The following is a 21,582-nucleotide window of genomic DNA, read 5'->3' on the forward strand; positions in this document are numbered from 1 at the left end:
TTTCTAAAATGAGGCAATAATGTGACCCTACAAGTAAATAATGTGACCCTACATGCAGAGGATGAAAACTAAGGTTACATTTCTTTACAAAAAAAAAAAAAATCTTATTCATCCCGTATAAGATTATTCAATTTGTCTTCTGATTATTTTAACCTGACCTGACTATAGTAAAAAACATTATTCAACTCTAGCTTCTAAAAGAATATCCAGAAAACGTATATTCGATATAAAATTAAGTACACCAATGCAAAACTAAACACGAACTTAGACTGAACCAAGGAATCAAGTGCTGTCAATTCAAGGGGTTTTATATTTCAACTGTATATTGTTTCGTTCATAAATTTAAATGTCTTGTCAAAACATACAAAATATTAAGATTTTTAAAACAATTTTTAAATGTTTAAAACAATATTTAAATTTTTAAATGTTGCAAATTTTCTTGAATAATCATAAATATGACGCTGACACCGGAAAATAGATTGGAGACTAAGTATATTATTTCGTAAAAAATTTTGCAGACTAAATCTGCCAACCGGAATGTATTTTTATTTCAGCTTTTTTTTTTCAAGTTATTGCTTTTTGAAGGGTTGTCTCAGCAGAGTCATGTGGCTTCGGGTTCTGTTTGTTTAGCTGTATGTTATGTCACCCATGTGATACTATATGGCTTCAGCTATTCCTTGGCTGTTTCCATTTTCTAATTACTTGCTTTGAAAAAAGCTGGTAAGAAGTTGTAAGTATTATTTTGCTTTGGGTAGAGGGTATCTGTGATAACTGCTTGCGTGTTAGGCTTTGCTTCTTAAGCTGTCTTGTCTCAACGATTCGTAAGTTAAGTTATAAAAGAATGCGTTACTTTAGCAGATTTTAGTGTCGTTTACAAGATGTGTTTCATTTGTGTCCTTATTTGTAATATATTGTGAAAAACCAGCTTTATAACCCCCTGGAAATGAGTCACTAATATCAGAATCCGTATCAGAAATTTTTCTTCTAGTGAGGGCCAAATGTCCAACATCACTTTTCCCGCTTAAACAGAAATTATTGAATATTTTGGTAATTTCTTTTTTCATTGGCGGATAGGTTAGGGCATACAAAAAAGGATTACTGCAAGCTGAAATTTTGCAAAATGTACCACATAGCATTGATGAAAAAGGTGTTATATATTCCTTATTATGAGAAATTCCCAGTAAGACTACGATAGCGTAAGGTGTCCAGGCTATCATCCACGTTGTGATTAGGCCGAAAGCGGTTTTAGTAATTTGAATTTCAAGTTTTCGACGATCTAAATTATCCGCCACATTTTCAGAAATTTTGAATTTGCTCCTGTGAACAACAGAAACAATATTAATGTACGAGAACAAAATAATAAAACAGGGCACGCACCATGCCCCCAAAAAGAAAGCAAGAATAAAAATTCTGTTCTTGACATTATCAGTAAGGTATTCAAAGCTGCAACTCGTTAAATAACCCTCTGGCACGTATCGGCTTATTCCAAACAGAGGTAATGAAGCAAAACACAGTGAGTAAAACCATATAAAAACTATCTGAAACATAGATTTTATTTGTGTTGACTTTCTTTCAAGGTCAAAGGGTTTTGATATGACCCGGTATCTGTTGAAAGCAAGAATTGCCAAGCTAATGATGGATGTTGTTCCTGCCAATCCACCAACGAAACCATAAATTTGGCATCCTGGAAAAAGTTTAATTAGGTATGAAAATTTGTAAAAAGCCCTTACACAGACATATTTTTTTTATACGATATTTATTTTGAAGCTGGTTCGAATAGTCAATCAATTAAGTGGTATATGTCAAAGAGCAGTAATTTTCCAGCACATAGAGAAAGGAGGAAGTAGCTAGGGAGAGTAAGGGTAATAGATAGTCTTTACACGTGCCCCTTATGTGAGATAAGGGTGAAAACCTGCTTCACTTCATATTCTTTTTTTCTTGAATTACAGGATTTAAGAAAAGGATTATTCTACAGTAGTTCTGGATCAAGTGAGTGGTTGGTCTCAGCAATGGGATCAAAATTTTAAGAGAAAGTAAAAATGATTGCAAAATATATTCAGTACTGAACTAAAGTTTCAGTACTGAACTAGCTTTCAAAGTGAGAACATCTCAAATAACTGGATTATATTGATTCAGAGTTCAAATTAAAAGGATTTGGTTTGAATTGGATATTTATGAACTGTGAGTAAAACCGTTCTACTTTAGTGTGACTAAATTTATGTAACTATATGAGCGGATTAGTGTATATGATTTGATCTGAATTGAATAAATTCATTTCTCGCTCAACTATATTCTGTTAACGGGGGATAGTCACACACCCCTTTGGCTTTGAAGATCTGAGTGTCCGTACCGCATAGACGTACTGTGTTGCAAGTTTAACCAGAAGGATTTTATTGCATTATAAGCTTAATGGAACGGTAAAAGCGACTTTTTTTGCCGTCTTTCTTTTGGCCTTGCTTATTTAGCCCCAGACCTAAGGAGTGAGAAATGTCAATATTTATTTGTCCTGGCTGTGGTCGATCTTGGTTAAATTTATAGCAAACAGTATTACTGGCTTTGGTATAAGGTGAATATACCACTCCATGCCTTTTTTCATGCTCTTTACAAATATAATAATCGCTTTTACCGACTATTCAGATTTAAGCACTTTTTGACCTCTTAAAAATGACCTAAATATGGGGTATAAAAAAGGCTTAAAACATTGGTTTCAAACTTTATATTGTAGTTCAATAGGTTGTAGTTCATTGTAGTTCAATACTTTAAACTTTATGTTGCTTTATATTGTACTTTATATTGTAGTTCAATAGGTTGTAGTTCATTGTAGTTCAATTATATTTTAGTTCAATAGGTGATGAAATAAAAAGTTTAAGGATTCTTAGGAATCTATTTTGTAAAATCTGTATTGGTTTAATATGGCTTTTAAATGTAGATAAATATACTAGAGACCAATAATTAATATTAGTCTGAATCAGAGCAAAATAAATACTTCTTAAAGCAGAGTAGGGCAAATAAAGCTTCAACCTTCGCATTAAACCAACATACCTTGAAAACTTTAAGCGTAGATTTTGAATGTGTGTTTTAAAAGATAAGCTTTCGTCAATCACAAGTCCAAGGTACGTCATCTTTTTCACCCGATATATTGATAATAGATACTTCGAAGAAGTAACTCGGGTAATACAAGGGCAGATATTTGACTTTCTGCCGTAGATTATGAAATTAGTTTTTGATACATTCAAAGCAATAAAATTGGAAGAACACCAATCAAGAAAATTAGAAAATGCAGTATTCAGTTTTACCTCCAACTCCTCGTCATTTCTCTCAGAAATTGGAACTGCCGTATCATCTGCAAAACGTGTGTTGAGACACGGGATTGTAAAAGCGCGGTGGGAATTCTAGGGCTCCATAATTACGTTTTTTTATCTTTTTCTGCTTATTTTTTACAATTGTCCCTTATTTAAAGCTTGCCGTATACGAGTGTAAACTATTGAATTAAAAATTGAAGGTATTTTTTCATCAAAAGTTAAATTCTCGTTTTTTCCTAATTTTGTTTAAGACATATATGGTTGTGTGAGTCTCCACTGAACCAATGCAGAGAATTAGATTTCATTTTTAGTGTTGTTGGTACTTTAAAATGTAACCTTGACTTAGAGTTACAAATTAAGCTACCAAGTTAAAAAAATTTCTATAATATTTTCATTTTTGTAAACTCAAAAATTCCCAATGCGATAATCAATGTTTATATTATAAACTGGAAAAATTTATTGAAGTATATTTTTGTTTTGCTTTACCTACCAATGTCTCCAAGCACTGGTCCATTCCAGAAACTGTTAACAATAACTATCGGGGATTGCATGGTTATGACCATATCGCTTATTGCAAGGTTCAGGACAAGAACGTTAGAAGATCTTCGTAGATGTTTCGTTCTATAAAAGAGAACATTTATATGGCACTGTAATCTTGGTCCTATAATACATATTTAGCTTAAACCGTATTCAAAGGCCGTATAAAAATTAAAGCAAAATTCTTAGCAATATTTGTTTTCCAAGACCACTCTGTCTTTCTATGACGAGCATCTAAACGTTCGAATGGAAACAAGCCCATTTATTAGACAGCGAAAACAAATACAAAAGTACGGACATTAAGACCGCATATACAGCGATCATTATCACCAGATATGCTAAATCATTAAAATAAAACTAACATATATATACAAGAAAAAATAATCACTTCCGGCTAATTTACTAGGATTATTCCACAAATCTGTAAAAAATATTTCCATTCGTTGATATCAAAAGGCTTACCATCACAGCTAATCCTAACCCGTTGCTTCACGGAGACAAGAGAACAAGTATGGAGTTCGATATCCGAGAAACCAAATTAACACAATAATACCTTTTTATTATTAAAGTATCAATTTTAAACGATTCAAGTAACATTAAAGGGAGCTTCTGATCTTGTTTGATGCGAAATTTTCCTAATTGTTTTCAAACCTCTCAAAAATATTTTTTTAAATCTTAAACAGAAAGTATCTTCACTGTCTATGTTAGTAATTTGCGTTTGATTTAGAATTCTTGTTCCAATTATTGGCCAAACATTTGTGATTTGGTAGATGTGAATTTTACCATCACATTTTTTTTTTATGTTATTTTAATCCCCTTAGGAATTCAGTTCACACCTCTGCTAAAAGAATAATTTTTCACTGTTTTATTTAGTTATGTTTTTTTTTACAGAACAAGTCGATAGACTACAGAAAGAAATCTTGTTCATTTAGTGCTTCCTCACAGCAAGGCATCTGGGTTCAGAAAGAATTCGGTAACTAGGTCAGCGCTCTTTCAATCTAAAATTAGGTGTAGTAGACTGTTCATTTCAGGACCCAAGGGCCTCTGAAGTTGGTATATCAGCTTTCTAATCTTGGTACCCTTTTAAAATAATAATAAAAAAAAGAACTGATGAAAGTAGAATGAATTTTTAATATTCTTTTTCTTGTTGTCTCAGCAACTGTGATTTAATAATTTTATCAAGGCGAAAAAGTTTAAAACATAGATATTTTTTCAAACAGTTCGTGGAAACGAACTGCAACAGAAGGAATTACACGGCTCAATAGAGACCGAAACTCTATATGATGGAATTTTTATATAAATGAATATATAATGTTGATTAAATAAAACACAAGTTTTTCAACTGAAAGTAAGAAGAACAATAAAACTTGAAACTAACAGAAATTATTACGATATATGAGGGAAGTACCTCCTCCTCAACCCCTTGCTCTTTACACTGAAAACACCCTCTGAAAATATCCCTCCCCGTGAAAAATTATCCCCTTGAAAAATTCCTCCAGCAGAAAATTCGCCCCTCCACCCGAAAAATGTATACATACGCCCCAATAATAAATACTACAGTTGAACAATAGGCAAACTTTGTAACTTAAAGGTACTTACCCAGGGGTACTGGGGGGTCATAATATCTCTAAGGGCATATTTATTCTGCCTTTCAACTATGCTGAACAAGATGGCTATCTCAAAATTTTGATCGGATGGTTTTGAGAAAAAAGGGACGTGGGAGGAGATCTAGCTGCCTTCCAATTTTTTCAGTAATTTAAAAATGGCACTAGAACTTTTAATTTCTATTTGAACGAGCCCTCTCTCAATATTCTATAACCTCTGGGCCGGTACGATCAGACCTGGAAAAAAGAATAAAAAAATAAACACGAATCTGTGATCTTTCTTCAGGCAAAAACAACAACAAAACAACTTCCACATTTTCTCAGACAGGAGCTCGAAATCTATACAGCAGGGTTTTCTGATACACTGATTCAATGATATGATTTTCTCTTCAGGGGGTGCTTCCCCCATTTTTCGAAAATCAGGGAAAATCTTCTCAAGCTCGTGACCTTTGATGGGTAACAGTAAACTTAATGAAACTTATATATTTATGGGCATAAAAAGCCAATTGTTTTTATATATCTATTGGTACTAAAATCCTGTTTCTTAGAGTTTTGGTTACTATTGAGTCGGGTCACTCCTTACTTACAGTTCATTACCATAACTTGTTTGATTCCAAATTTTTAAGGTTCATTATGCTGAGAAAATTGGCCTGATTTTTGAAAAAAGAGGGGGGGAGGAATACACACTAAAAGTCACGGAATATTCATGAAAATCACACGATTAGATTTAATGTATTACAGAAACCTACTGTAAAGGTTACAAGGTCCTATCCAGAAAAACGCCAGATATTGCCAGAAGAAAGATCACGGATGCGAGTTTATTTATTTTTATCTTTTCCCCAGGGGGAGTCGTATCGATCCAGTAGTCTTAGAACATCGGGAGATGACTCATTTGAACGGAAATTAAAATTTCTAGTGCGATTTTTATGCGACGAAAAAGACTGGAGGGCAACTAGTCCCCCTCCCATGCCGCTTTTCTCTAAAATTACACGATCAAATGAATCAATTTTTTATGATTATTCCAAATATGCAAAATTTAATGTTACCCATCAAAGGCACGAGCCTTAGGAAGTTTGCCTAATTTTCGAAAAAGGGGAGAAACACCCCCAAAAGATCAGGTGATATTAATGAAAATCACACCATTAGATTCAGCCTTCCAAAGAATTCTACTGTAGGAGTTTCAAGCTCCTATGTGCAAAAATGTGGAATTTGTATTTTTTGCCACAAGAAAGATGAAGGATGCGTGTTTATTTGTGGGTTTTCCCCAGGAGTAATCTTATCGAACCAGTGATCGTAGAAGATTGGGAGAGGGCCCATTTGATCGGGAATAATTAGTTCCACTGTCATTATTAAGTGACAAAAAATATTGGAGGTCAGCTAGCAACCATCCCAGACTCAATTTACTCCAAAGTCACCCGATCAAAAATTCGAGAGAGCCATTTCAGCTTAGTTAAAAAATGTAATAACTATATCTTTGACGATGGCTTGACCCCCTCAGTCAATAAGGGAAGGGCTGCAAGATATGAACTTTGCCCATTCTTTGCATATGACATAAGTTATTTGGAATAATACAGACGTTTTTCAGGGGGGATTTTCTGGGGAAGGGTGATGGAGGGTTATGTGGGAGGATCTTTTCCTGAAGCAATTTTCCATGGGGAAAAGGTACTTTCCATGGAGGGGGAGCCGGTTTCCCAGCACTATTTATAAAAACTATCAGAAATTAAATTTTAAAAAACAAGCTTTTTTCAACTGAAAGAAAGGAGTAGCATTAAAATTTAAAAAGAACAGAAATTATTACGTATGTGACGTTAAAGTTTTTTTCACAACTTTTAAAAGAGCTTATTATTCTAAGGAAATGGCCTTTGTAATTCAGAAGTCATTCTTAAATAAGTGGAACAAAAAGTCAAACTTTACTGTAAAAACTGAGGTAGTGAGGAGGGGACGACCTTCCTTATATACGTAATAATATCTACTTGTTTCAAGTTTTAATGCTGCTCCTTATTTTAAGCTGAAAAGACTTGTTTTCTAAATTTAATTAGGAAAAGGGGTATGATCGATCCTGAATAATTCAAAAGGCTTAGGGTATTAAGGTGAAAGTTTAAGAAAATGTTAAAAGAGATGCCGATCGCAGTCAATAAAATTATGACTATTCTGGTCGTCAAAAGGGAGCATCAGCAATATCTGAGGAATGGTTGAGGGCATTAAGTTGAAACTTCCAGGGTGTGTCGAGGGAGTAGCAAAGAGTGATCAGAGGGCAACCAACCCATTTTCCCTTTTTAGATGCCCTCCCCCTCAACACTGATCATAATTTTGAAAAAAATCATTATATATAAATATTCAAGGGATCAAATTTCTATGCCTCTTGGGATGCCGTACACCCCACAGCCCCGGAGCAAGTATTGTAAGTTACGCATTTCGGATATTGTTTACATGCAAACTTCTTTATTATGAAAAGGGTGAATGTTTGATTCTTGTTGTTTTTGAAAAGGCTAAGGGTATCAATAGGAAACTTTGGGACATGTTGAGGAGAATATTAAACCAGTCAAAAGACACTACATGCATCCAGTTTGCTAAAAAGGCTTATCAACAACATCTTAAGAACGGTTTAGGGTATTAAGTTAAAACTATCAGGACAAGTTAAGGGGGATTTTGAAAAGTGATCGGAAGGCAACTAGCCCTTTCCCATGCCGTTTTTAGCTACAATTCCTTCAAAGATGTACAATCAAAATTTTAAAATAAATATATTGTTCAAAATAGTGTCAAGGTTAAATAACTATGCCTTCTGGGATGACACAACCCCCAAGCTCTTACCTTGCCTATAGTAAAGAGCCATAAAGCCTCAATATTTTTCAAAGACTCCTTTATGTGGAGAGGGTGGTCATATATTCTTCAAATTGGGCTGATTTGATGGGAAATTGAAAGTTCAAGTGGCCTTTTTAAGAGTCTACAGGGCAACGGAAAGGAGGGCAACGGGACCCACCTTCTCCATGTCCTTTCCCTTAGATGTCTGATTCAAAGTTTTGGGATAGCCATCTTATTAGACTTCGTCCAAAGGTCTAGAGCCCCTTCATAAGGAGATGGTGGTCATACAGGCTTCGGGGGGGGGGGGGGGCGGGTTCATTTGATTGGAAGTTGAAAGTTATTGCGCCCTTTTTAGAAGTCAAACGTGACCAGAGGGCAACCATCCCCCCTCATTGTTCTTCTCACCAAGATATTTCATACAAATTTTGGGATATTCATTTCGTTCAAAATAGTCCAAAGGTCAAATAAATATAACTGAAGAGTTAACATGACACCACAAAGCCCCTGTGGCAAGAGTTATAAGCTATGCAAGGTATTATCTAGTTTCAAACAGTTCGTGGTAACGAACTGTAGTAAGGAGCGACCCGGCTCAATAGTAACCAAAACTCTAAAAAATTGAATTTTGATATCAATAGCTACATCAAAAGAATCGTATTTTGATGCTGATTTTAAATATATAAGTTTCATCAAGTTTAGTTTTACCCATAAAAAGTTACGAGCCTGAGAAAATTTGCCTTATTTAAGAAAATAGGGGGAAACACCCCCTAAAAGTCGCAGGATCTTAACAAAAATGACACCATCAGATTCAACGTATCAGAGAACCCTACTGTGGAAGTTTCAAGCTCCTATCTACAAAAATGTGGAATTTTGTATTTTTTGCCAGAAGACAAATCACGGGTGCGTTTTTTTTTTTTTTTTTTTTTTTTTTTTTTTTTTTTTTTTTTTTTCAGAGGTCATCGTATCGACTAAGTGGTCCTAGAATGTTGCAAGAGGGCTCATTCTCTAGCATTACTATAAGAAAACAATGAAAAATAAACATGAAAACGTTTTTTCAAATGAAAGGAAGAAGTAGCATTGAAACTTAAAACGAACAGAGATTATTACGCATATGAGGGGTTTAAAAATACTTTAGCATAAAGAGCGAGGTATTTAGGAGGAGATAAATACCTTGCTCTTTATGCTAAAGTATTTTTAGTAATTTCAACTATTTATTCTACGGCCTTTCTGATTCAGGGGTCATTCTTAAAGAATTGGGACAAAACTTACGATTTAGTGTAAAGAGCGAGGTATTAACGAGGGTACAAACCCCCTCATATACATAATAAAAATATTACATTATGAAAGTTTGTTACGTAAGTTAATTCTAAAGTTACGTATATTTTTTGCTAATAAAAAAATTCGTTAAAATTAAAATTAATAGTTGCCTTTTTATGTAACTGGAAAATTAGAGGTTCAAGGTTCAAGGTTCAAGGCTCTTTTATTATAACCAATATATACAAAATATTAGGTAACTCAAGGCTGAGAGTATAGCTCGAATGCAATTGAGCTACCTTTAAGAAACACTAAATATGCACAAAATTAAAAATAAATACTTCTCTTAACCAAACTTGACAGAAATAAATAAAAAACAAATCCCGTGCCGTACGATACCACTTCCATCCTCCGCGCACCATCCTGAGACACAATTAAATTTACAACTTAAAACCAAGTGAGTCATAAGACATCTGGAGGCCTCATGGGTGAACCCCAGAGACCAACCCAATGCTAAAAAAAAAAAATATAAACATCCTTAACAAAAATCCTTAAAAATCGGTGATTTAGATTTATAACTTTCAATCAGCACTCTTTTCAACTTCCGTCTTATAGCATCTATGCTTACATTAAAATCAATCTCATTTTTCAATCTTTCCCAATGTAGAGGAATCAAATACCTCAGGCAAAAACGCGACCTCTCTGTAACTACCTTAGGAGTCTGCAGATTATATTTACCACGGGTTTCAACTTGTGAAGATGAAGGAGAAGAAATAAGACCCATCGATGCAAAATATCTGGGGAGCTTTTCTCGTTCAAGCTTAATCTTAAACATAACACTTAAAAATTGGATACTTTGCCGAACAGGAAGAATATTATGAAGTGAAAAAAGGGTCTCTGTTGTGGATTTTAAGGGGAAGTTTGATGGCGATGGCAGAAAAGGTTTAAGTATACGAACTGCTTTATTTTGGATAATCTGTAAAGGGGTAACATTACTTTTAAAAGTGTTCAAAAAAATAATAGATGCATAATCAAAATGGGATTGCACAAGGGAAAAGTAAATGGATTTAAGAGCGCAATATGGAAGAAGGCTTTTCAGTCTGCACATTATACCAACTCCACGGGCAGACTTTGCTCTAACCTGATTAATTTGCTCTTTCCATGACAAATTCTCATCAAACACAACTCCCAAATATCTTATCAATACAACCCTTTCAATAACAGACTCAGGTTCATTCGCAGAAAGGGAAACTGATTCTACATCTGGAAACTTGTGACCCGTCCTGCTGTAAACAATAAACTTCGTCTTCTTTCTGTTCAGAAGTAGTCTATTATCAGAGAGCCAAGTAGACAATCTATCATATGCAGATGTTAAATTGACCACTAGCTCTTCACGAGATTTACCAGAAATGGTCGCTGCAGTGTCGTCAGCAAACTGAGTGTCTATAGAAGAAACTCCAGTAGCTGAACACAAATCATTAATGTAAACTAGGAAAAGCAGAGGTCCTAATACGGATCCCTGGGGAACACCAACCTTATCTGACTGCTGTAAAGAATCAGATCTAACATCATTATATATAAGTATCTGCTGCCTCCCATGAAGATACGATTCAAGTAACCTAAGGCAATTACCACGAATACCAGCATTCGAAAGCTTATACAAAAGAATTTCATGAGAAATGGAATCAAAAGCTTTCTATATGTCTAAAAATATAGTTGCAGGCATTTCTCCACGGTCAAGACAATCATTAATATGTTGGACAATAATAGCCATAGGATGATCACTGCAATGCTCTTTTCTAAATCCAAACTGAAGTTTAGAAATGTAATTAAATTTCTCAAAAAAAGAAGAAATTCTGTTATACAGTGCTCGCTCTACAACCTTCGAAAAAGCAGAGAGTATCGATATAGGACGATAATTAGCAGGAAGCCTCGGGTCATCACCTTTATGTAGGGCCACAATTCTTGCTGATTTAAATGTTGAAGGATAGACACCAGTTACAAATATAAGATTAATAATGTGGCATAAAACCGGTGATATAACTGGGAATATTTCTTTCACCAAATTAGTTGAAGATCCATCAAGGGCTTCAGATGAACCGTTCTTCATTTTAGATATGATTTGTTTTAGTTCAATTTCAGTAACCGGGGAAAGGAACATGCTTTTATCAGAGGGAGGGGACATGTGATCTTTAAATAAATCATTGTTATTATTATTTGGAGAAACATGAGATGCTTTAGCTGTTTTTTCACCGATGCTTACAAAATGAGTATTGAGCAAGTTCACTATTTCCTGCTTATCGGAAGAAAAAGTACCATCACCACGTAACATTTCATTCGGAAATGAAGATTTTTGAGACCTTCCCAACAGAGAGTTAATAAGTCTCCAAGTATGTTTTTGATCCCCACGAGCTTCTACAAATGATTTTTCAAAATATCTAGCTTTTGCTTTCCGAATTAACTGTGTCAGGACATTTTTATACTTTTTAAAGTCTTCTTTATTTTTAGTAGATGGGAATGACATAGATATTTTAAATAGGTTATTTTTTATTGAAATAGAGTGTAGAAGCCCGCGTGAGATCCATGGTTTTTTAGGGAGTGTATATTTTTTTTATTTTAATGCGTCTCAATGGACATGCTTCATCCAAACACTCACGGAAATATTTAAAAACAGAGCCGTAGAAATCTCAGGGCATTCACATTCTAGAATTGAAGTTCAATCATTTAAATACAAAAGGTTCCTCAATTTATCCATTCCTTCTTTATCTATTTTTCGAGTTTGTTTCAAATTCCGAAAATTTTGGTCTGTGATTAATTCCAACATCCGCAACTACCATACAATGGTCAGAAACATCTGTAAATATAATATGCGAAAGAGTAACGGGGATAGTAGAAAAAATATTATCAATGAGAGTAGCCGTATCTTCCGTAACCCGGGTCGCAGACCTACATGATGGTAAAAGTGATTTTGATAGGCTCATGCACAGAAACTCAAGCGATTTTTCATGCAAATGATTAGAAATTCCCGGTCTATTTGTCTGAGCTAACAATAAATTAATATTAAAATCACCCATTACCAGAACTTGCTCAGAATTCAAATTAGTCACATCTTCAATGAAGCATTCATAAATTCGCAAAAACTCTTGTAACGAAGCCGATGGTGATCGATAAACAACACAAACAAGAACTTTCCTATTATCAATCACACACTCAATGCAAATGCTCTCAAAGGTCATCTCTTGGTCATGCTTAGACAGTTGCTTCTTCACAACAAATGGAATATCATCCCGAACAAAAAAAATTGCATGGCAACTAGGCCTCCTTCCCCATCCCATATTTCTCAAAATCGTATGATCAAAACTAAGAGAAAGCCATTTAGCCAAAAAAGGAATTAATATGCAAATTTCATTTGAATAGTTTACGTGTGGAGAGTCAAAATCAAACATGCATTAATTCAAAAACGTTCAGAAATTACATAAAAAAACTAGTTTTTTTAACTGAAAGTAAGGAGCGACATTAAAACTTAAAACGAACAGAAATTACTCCGTATATGAAATGGATTGTCCCCTCCGCAATCTCTCGCTCTTTACGCTAAAGCTTTTAATTGTTTTAAAAAGCAGAATTGTGGCAAAGAGTCAAACTTTAGCGTAAAGAGCGAGGGATTGCGGAGGGGAGAATCCATTTCATATACGGAGTAATTTCTGTTCGTTTTAAGTTTTAATATCGCTCCTTACTTTCAGTTAAAAAAACTAGTTTTTTTATGTAATACATATAAGATTTTCAATTGGGAAAAGGAGGTATGTTTGATCTTGGGTTTCTATAAGGGCTTAGGCTCTTAAAATAAAACTCTAAGGAGATTAGGAGAGCGATGTCAAAAAATTTAAATCACACTATTTCCATGCTGTTTGTCGAAAGGATGTGTCAGCAATATTTAAGGTATGACAAGGAATATTCAGCTCAAACTTACAGGAAGCGTTGAAGGGGTGTTGAACAAAATAAAAACTCACTAGATGAAGGATGTTTGTCCAAGGAGAATATCGGCAATATCTAAGAAACGGCTGAGAGTATCACGTTGAAAATTTTCGGGGCATGTTGGGGGGAATATTGAAGAGTGATTGGAGGGCAACCATCACCGTTGTCTTTTTTAAATACCTCCAACGACACTAATACACATTTTGGAGATCTATTAAAAAAATATATAAACTGCAAATACTTCTGACTGCAACTACCTGCGATTACGAATACAAATACAACTTGGTGGCTACTGCAGCTACACAGATAGAAAGAGATGACTGGAAAATGAAAATTTTTTTTGTTTAAAACATTTGACCATTCGATTGGCTTAATATTTTACAGGGAAAATTCAATCAGGCTCTGTAAAGAGAAGCTTTTCAAACCCTTAGAAGTGCGATTTTCTTGTCATTTTAAATTTCGCACAGGACACGCTTATTGGCAAAAAGGTCGGATGAAAGGGAATAAAAGTGAAAAAAACAGTAAAGAGGAGAAAATCAAGAATTATATTATAATAACCGATCTTAGGTTTACAGTTTATAGGAACAAAGTTTCATAAATTCTAAATATTTTAACCAATGTACGTCAACGGCTTCCTTTGTGCAGATATTTTCAGGTGAAATTTGATAGATGAACACATGTAACAACATCTCTTTAAACTGATAATTAAATAAAAAAAAACTAATTTTTTTAGCTGAAAGTAAGGAGCGACATTAAAACTTAAAACGAACAGAAATTACTCCGTATATGAAATGGGTTGTCCCCTCCGCAATCCCTCGCTTTTTACGCTAAAATTTGACTCTTTGCCACAATTCTACTTTTTAAAACAATTAAAAGCTTTAGCGTATAGAGCGAGGGATTGCGGAGGGGACAACCCATTTCATATACGGAGTAATTTCTGTTCGTTTTAAGTTTTAATGTCGCTCCTTACTTTCGGCTAAAAAACTTAATTTTTTTATATTTAATTTCTTAACGTTTTTGAATTAATGCATGTTTGGTTTTGGCTCTCCGCACATAAATTATTAAAATGAAACTTGTATATTAATTCTTTTTTTGGCTAAATGGCTTTCTCTTAGTTTTGATCAGACGATTTTGAGAAATAAGGGGTTGAGAAGGAGGCCTAGTTGCCCTCTCTAGTTGCCCTCAGTCTTTCATTCGTCTTCGTGGTGTGAAGACCATTTAGTCTGAAGAGGATAAAACTAATTGGACTGGTTTGACTGGATTTTATTGTCGCATTGCAAAGTGAAATAACTAACCGGTTTTGGCTCACCCGGAGATTTACTGTTTACCTATGCTTGATTACATGCTGCATTAAATCAATAAGGAAGTGGCTTTATTGCAATCATTATGGCAGTATCACAAAAGAACTATGATGAAGCAGTGAAGATTTTAACGGAAAAACTTGATGCCGTAATCCGTTCTCAAAAAGACATCAACAAGTCCATTCAGTCCCTTACAGAGGAAATAGCTAGGCTAAAAAAGGATGCCTCCGATCGAGATATAAAAATTGGCCAACTGGAAAAGGAGTTGGAGGATCAAAAATTAAGGTGTGATCAACTGGAGAATCAGGTACTGGAAAGTGATGTCAAGGACCGCAAATTAAATTTGTTAATTCATGGCATGCCTACTGAGCGGCCGTCTCAAACAGTTGAAGAAAATGTGAAATTTTTTTTATCTGTTACAATGGAGATAAGCGACCCCATTCAGATTACGAAGTGCTACCGCATGCTTGATGGTTCCGTTAACGTTACTAATCGAAGGCCTCGTCCGGCACCTATATTTATCTCGGTTGTAAACGAACAGAACATTCAGAGGATTCTCAACTCAGTTCGTAAATTGAAGGGGAGCGGCATTCGTGTGTGCACGGATCTTCCCCCCAAGCTAAACGTTATTCGAAATGAACTTCTTGCGAAAGCAAAGGATTTACGTGAATCAGATTCTGCAAAGTTTACGCGTGTTAAACAGAAGGGCTCGAAGCTTTGGCTTGAATCCAAATCCACGGCCTCGTCACCCTGGGAAAGAGTGATGAACTAGTTATTGCTGTCCCTTTGTGATTATTATTAGTATTGTGATAGAAATTTTGATTGATTTTCTTGCCACTTCTGTCACAGTGTTGTGTACATGCTGGGTTCTACAACCTCGTTTTTTGCGTATGATCTTTTCTTTAGTTTTCTAGTGTTAGTAGGTCTAGTGAAAAAAATCAGGTTTTGAGGTCTTGTTTGTTTTCTGCCACTTTTTTACCCGATTTGCCTGATTAGTGGTGCGATGCCATTTCCATTTTTCCGTCGTGCCTGCCTGGGACATAAGGTAAAGATGAAAATTATATATAGCACGTGAGTAGTGGGGAGTCTGGGGGAAGATTGGGGAGCCGCCTCGATGATCAGCATGATCTAAAAAATATTTAATATGATTTTTCCCCTTTTGCTAAAGGTGTTTATGATGATCATTTAGCTAGCCTTCCTGCTACTGATTTTTTATTTGAAGGGGATTTAGGAACACCTGTATTTGATGGGAACTTAAGATCAACACTTTTTAACTGCAGAGGTTTGGCTAGTAGCCACGAGTTTGTTTCGCAGTTACTTTGTAACCACAGGGTACGTACATTAGGCCTATGTGAAACGTTTTTAAGTAATGAAAATGCAGAATTCATGAATTGTGATGGGTTTAAATTTATATCTAATAATAGGGAAAATAGACAGGGTGGTGGAGTTGGACTTTTTGTTCGGGATGATATTCCATTTGTTGTGAAGAAGCAACTGTCTAAGCAAGACCAAGAGATGACCTTTGAGAGCATTTGCATTGAGTGTGTGATTGATAATAGGAAAGTTCTTGTTTGTGTTGTTTATCGATCACCATCGGCTTCGTTACAAGAGTTTTTGCGAATTTATGAATGCTTCATTGAAGATGTGACTAATTTGAATTCTGAGCAAGTTCTGGTAATGGGTGATTTTAATATTAATTTATTGTTAGCTCAGACAAATAGACCGGGAATTTCTAATCATTTGCATGAAAAATCGCTTGAGTTTCTGTGCATGAACCTATCAAAATCACCTTTACCATCATGTAGGTCTGCGACCCGGGTTACGGAAGATACGGCTACTCTCATTGATAATATTTTTTCTACTATCCCCGTTACTCTTTCGCATATTATATTTACAGATGTTTCTGACCATTGTATGGTAGTTGCGGATGTTGGAATTAATCACAGACCAAAATTTTCGGAATTTAAACAAACTCGAAAAATAGATAAAGAAGGAATGGATAAATTGAGGAACCTTTTGTATTTAAATGATTGAACTTCAATTCTAGAATGTGAATGCCCTGAGATTTCTACGGCTCTGTTTTTAAATATTTCCGTGAGTGCTTGGATGAAGCATGTCCATTGAGACGCATTAAAATAAAAAAAATATACACTCCCTAAAAAACCATGGATCTCACGCGGGTTTCTACACTCTATTTCAATAAAAAATAACCTATTTAAAATATCTATGTCATTCCCATCTACTAAAAATAAAGAAGACTTTAAAAAGTGTAAAAATGTCCTGACACAGTTAATTCGGAAAGCAAAAGTTAGATATTTTGAAAAATCATTTGTAGAAGCTCGTGGGGATCAAAAACATACTTGGAGACTTATTAACTCTCTGTTGGGAAGGTCTCAAAAATCTTCATTTCCGAATGAAATGTTACGTGGTGATGGTACTTTTTCTTCCGATAAGCAGGAAATAGTGAACTTGCTCAATACTCATTTTGTAAGCATCGGTGAAAAAACAGCTAATGCATCTCATGTTTCTCCAAATAATAATAACAATGATTTATTTAAAGATCACATGCCCCCTCCCTCTGATAAAAGCATGTTCCTTTTCCCGGTTACTGAAATTGAACTAAAACAAATCATATCTAAAATGAAGAACGGTTCATCTGAAGCCCTGGATGGATCTTCAACTAATTTGGTGAAAGAAATATTCCCAGTTATATCACCGGTTTTATGCCACATTATTAATCTTATATTTGTAACTGGTGTCTATCCTTCAACATTTAAATCAGCAAGAATTGTGGCCCTACATAAAGGTGATGACCCGAGGCTTCCTGCTAATTATCGTCCTATATCGATACTCTCTGCTTTTTCGAAGGTTGTAGAGCGAGCACTGTATAACAGAATTTATTCTTTTTTTGAGAAATTTGATTACATTTCTAAACTTCAGTTTGGATTTAGAAAAGAGCATTGCAGTGATCATCCTATGGCTATTATTGTCCAACATATTAATGATTGTCTTGACCGTGGAGAAATGCCTGCAACTATATTTTTAGACATATAGAAAGCTTTTGATTCCATTTCTCATGAAATTCTTTTGTATAAGCTTTCGAATGCTGGTATTCGTGGTAATTGCCTTAGGTTACTTGAATCGTATCTTTATGGGAGGCAGCAGATACTTATATATAATGATGTTAGATCTGATTCTTTACAGCAGTCAGATAAGGTTGGTGTTCCCCAGGGATCCGTATTAGGACCTCTGCTTTTCCTAGTTTACATTAATGATTTGTGCTCAGCTACTGGAGTTTCTTCTATAGACACTCAGTTTGCTGACGACACTGCAGCGACCATTTCTGGTAAATCTCTTGAAGAGCTAGTGGTCAATTTAACATCTGCATATGATAGATTGTCTACTTGGCTCTCTGATAATAGACTACTTCTGAACAGAAAGAAGCCGAAGTTTATTGTTTACAGCAGGACGGGTCACAAGTTTCCAGATGTAGAATCAGTTTCCCTTTCTGCGAATGAACCTGAGTCTGTTATTGAAAGGGTTGTATTGATAAGATATTTGGGAGTTGTGTTTGATGAGAATTTGTCATGGAAAGAGCAAATTAATCAGGTTAGAGCAAAGTCTGCCCGTGGAGTTGGTATAATGTGCAGACTGAAAAACCTTCTTCCATATTGCGCTCTTAAATCCATTTACTTTTCCCTTGTGCAATCCCATTTTGATTATGCATCTATTATTTTTTTGAACACTTTTAAAAGTAATGTTACCCCTTTACAGATTATCCAAAATAAAGCAGTTCGTATACTTAAACCTTTTCTGCCATCGCCATCAAACTTCCCCTTAAAATCCACAACAGAGACCCTTTTTTCACTTCATAATATTCTTCCTGTTCTGCAAAGTATCCAATTTTTAAGTGTTATGTTTAAGATTAAGCTTGAACGAGAAAAGCTCCCCAGATATTTTGCATCGATGGGTCTTATTTCTTCTCCTTCATCTTTACAAGTTGAAACCCGTGGTAAATATAATCTGCAGACTCCTAAGGTAGTTACAGAGAGGTCGCGTTTTTGCCTGAGGTATTTGATTCCTCTACATTGGGAAAGATTGAAAAATGAGATTGATTTTAATGTAAGCATAGATGCTATAAGACGGAAGTTGAAAAGAGTGCTGATTGAAAGTTATAAATCTAAATCACCGATTTTTAAGGATTTTTGTTAAGGATGTTTATATTTTTTTTTTTTTAGTATTGGGTTGGTCTCTGGGGTTCGCCCATGAGGCCTCCAGATGTCTTATGACTCACTTGGTTTTAAGTTGTAAATTTAATTGTGTCTCAGGATGGTGCGCGGAGGATGGAAGTGGTATCGTACGGCACGGGATTTGTTTTTTATTTATTTCTGTCAAGTTTGGTCAAGAGAAGTATTTATTTTTAATTTTTTGCATATTTAGTGTTTCTTAAAGGTAGCTCAATTGCATTCGAGCTATACTCTCAGCCTTGAGTTACCTAATATTTTGTATATATTGGTTATAATAAAAGAACCTTGAACCTTGAACCTCTAATTTTCCAGTTACTTAAAAAGGCAACTAGAACTTTTAATTTTTAACGAACGTTTTTATTAGTTAAAAAATATACGTAACTTAAGAATTAACTTACGTAACAAACTTTCATAATCTTATATTTTTATTACGTATACGAGGGGGTTTGTACCCTCGGTAATACCTCGCTCTTTACACTAAATTGTAAGTTTTGTCCCGATTCTTTAAGAATGACCCCTGAATCAGAAAGGCCGTAGAATAAATAGTTGAAATTACTAAAAATACTTTAGCATAAAGAGCGAGGTATATATCTCCTCCTAAATACCTCGCTCTTTATGCTTAAGTATTTTTAGAACCCCTCATATGCGTAATAATCTCTGTTCGTTTTAAGTTTGAATGCTACTCCTTCTTTTCATTTGAAAAAACTTTTCATGTTTATTTTTCATTGTTTTCTTATAGTAATGCTAGAAATTCCTGCGCCCTTTTCATTTAATTTTTCTTCCCCCTTGACATATTCTTCCAAGGAAAGATCCTCCAACATAGCCCCCTCCCCTCAGCCCCACCCCCAAACAAAATAAAATCCCCCTGAAAACGTCTGTACACTTCCCAAATACCATTACTATATGTAAACACTGGTCAAAGTTTGTAACTTGCAGCCCCTCCCCCAGGGATTTTGGGGGAGTAAGTCATCCCCAAAGACATAGTTATTATGATTTTTGACTATGCTGAACAAAATGGCTATCTCAAAATTTTGATCCGTTGACTTCGGGAAAAATGAGTGTGGGAGGGGGCCTATATGCCCTCCAATTTTTTGGTCACTTAAAAAGGGCACTAGAACTTTTCATTTCCGTTAGAACGAGCCCTCTTGCGACATTCTAGGACCACTTGGTCGATACGATGACCCCTGGAAAAAAAAAAAAAAAAAAAAAAAAAAAAAAAAAAAAAAAAAAAAAAAAAAAAAAAAAAACACGCACCCGTGATTTGTCTTCTGGCAAAAAATACAAAATTCCACATTTTTGTAGATAGGAACTTGAAACTTCCACAGTAAGGTTCTCTGATACGCTGAATCTGATAGTGTCATTTTTGTTAAGATTCTACAACTTTTAGGGGGTGTTTCCCCCTATTTTCTTAAATAAGGCAAATTTTCTCAGGCTCGTAACTTTTGATGGGTAAAACTAAACTTGATGAAACTTATATATTTAAAATCAGCATCAAAATGCGATTCTTTTGATGTAGCTATTGATATCAAAATTCAATTTTTTAGAGTTTTGGTTACTATTGAGCCGGGTCGCTCCTTACTACAGTTCGTTACCACGAACTGTTTGATATTTATTTGGCTATAGAAATGCCTTTTGAAAAGTCAGATAAGCCCCCCCCTCCCGCCAAAAAAATAATGTTAAACATGTTTATACCTTATTGCCTCATTGATTTTACTGCAAGAAGTTTTACAAGAATAAAATGTCGCGATTATTTTGCATCTTGTTTATTATTTTCCCGCTCCTATTTTGTCTAGTCGATAAAAAAAAAAAAATAATTTCTACTGGAAATAAATACTTTCCACTTTATAAACGTTGATCGGAGACAGGAAAATATTTTACACAGAGTTAAAAAAGCTATGTCAGACCATTTATGGCTGAAATATAATTCTGAAAAAGAAAAATAGAATTTATTCCAACTTTAAAGTAAACTCTTAAAAATATTATGGTGTTTGTAAGAAAATATTTTTGGCCAGTTATTAAATTCTCATATAATAATTTCTTATTACTTCTGTTTTTTACACGCAGTAAAGCATCTAAGTCTTACCTGATCATAAGCAATATTACAATAAGATTACTTCCAACCCCTACAGAGGTGATACAAATATATAACAACGCCAATAACAAATGCTGCCCAGGGCTCTGCGGGGGAAATGTCTTCCAATGCTGGTTTATTATTCCCAAGTCACTTTTTGAGAAAAGACCAAATTCCTCCCAATAATCAACTGGGTAGAGAAGAACAAATATATCGGTTGTGTTATTCATTCCAAACAGCCGAGAAACAAATGATCAAATCAACGACAGTTTCAAAGAATTTTGGCCGTGTGTACCTGCGCTTAATTTCTTTGGAAATCAGGGAATTTTGAATGGAACAAATAGGGAAAACACCTGGTCTAGTAGCGATATAAAAAAAATCAATGATTCTAGGCAAAGAGTATTAAATCAAGATTGTTAACTAGTTTAGAAAAAATAATCAGAATATATTATTTATTTATTTATCAACAAAAATTGTGGTAAGCTTTATGGGTTA

At 34.8% G+C, this 21,582-nt stretch overlaps 1 protein-coding gene across 1 annotated transcript; it reads right to left on the minus strand.

Moving 5' to 3' along the window:
* Positions 1 to 210: 210 nt before the first annotated feature.
* On the minus strand, positions 211 to 21,312 carry LOC136036001 (opsin, ultraviolet-sensitive-like). The gene is made up of 3 exons (XM_065717919.1): positions 21,100 to 21,312; positions 3,793 to 3,923; positions 211 to 1,684 (listed from the first exon to the last, which is right to left on the minus strand). The coding sequence occupies exons 1-3, from the start codon at positions 21,105 to 21,107 to the stop codon at positions 852 to 854; spliced, it is 972 nt and encodes a 323-aa protein (XP_065573991.1). The 5' UTR covers positions 21,108 to 21,312; the 3' UTR covers positions 211 to 851.
* Positions 21,313 to 21,582: the final 270 nt, after the last annotated feature.

Source organism: Artemia franciscana, chromosome 15 (assembly GCF_032884065.1).
Source record: "Artemia franciscana chromosome 15, ASM3288406v1, whole genome shotgun sequence".
NCBI classification, from domain to species: Eukaryota; Metazoa; Arthropoda; class Branchiopoda; order Anostraca; family Artemiidae; genus Artemia; species Artemia franciscana.

What these genes read in the sequence shown, in the direction of transcription:
- LOC136036001 (XM_065717919.1), bottom strand. An exon ending in ACCAGTGCTTGGAGACATTG is followed by an intron (nt 1,685 to 3,792) that starts GTAGGTAAAGCA and finishes AACTTTTTCCAG; the next exon opens with GATGCCAAATTTATGGTTTC.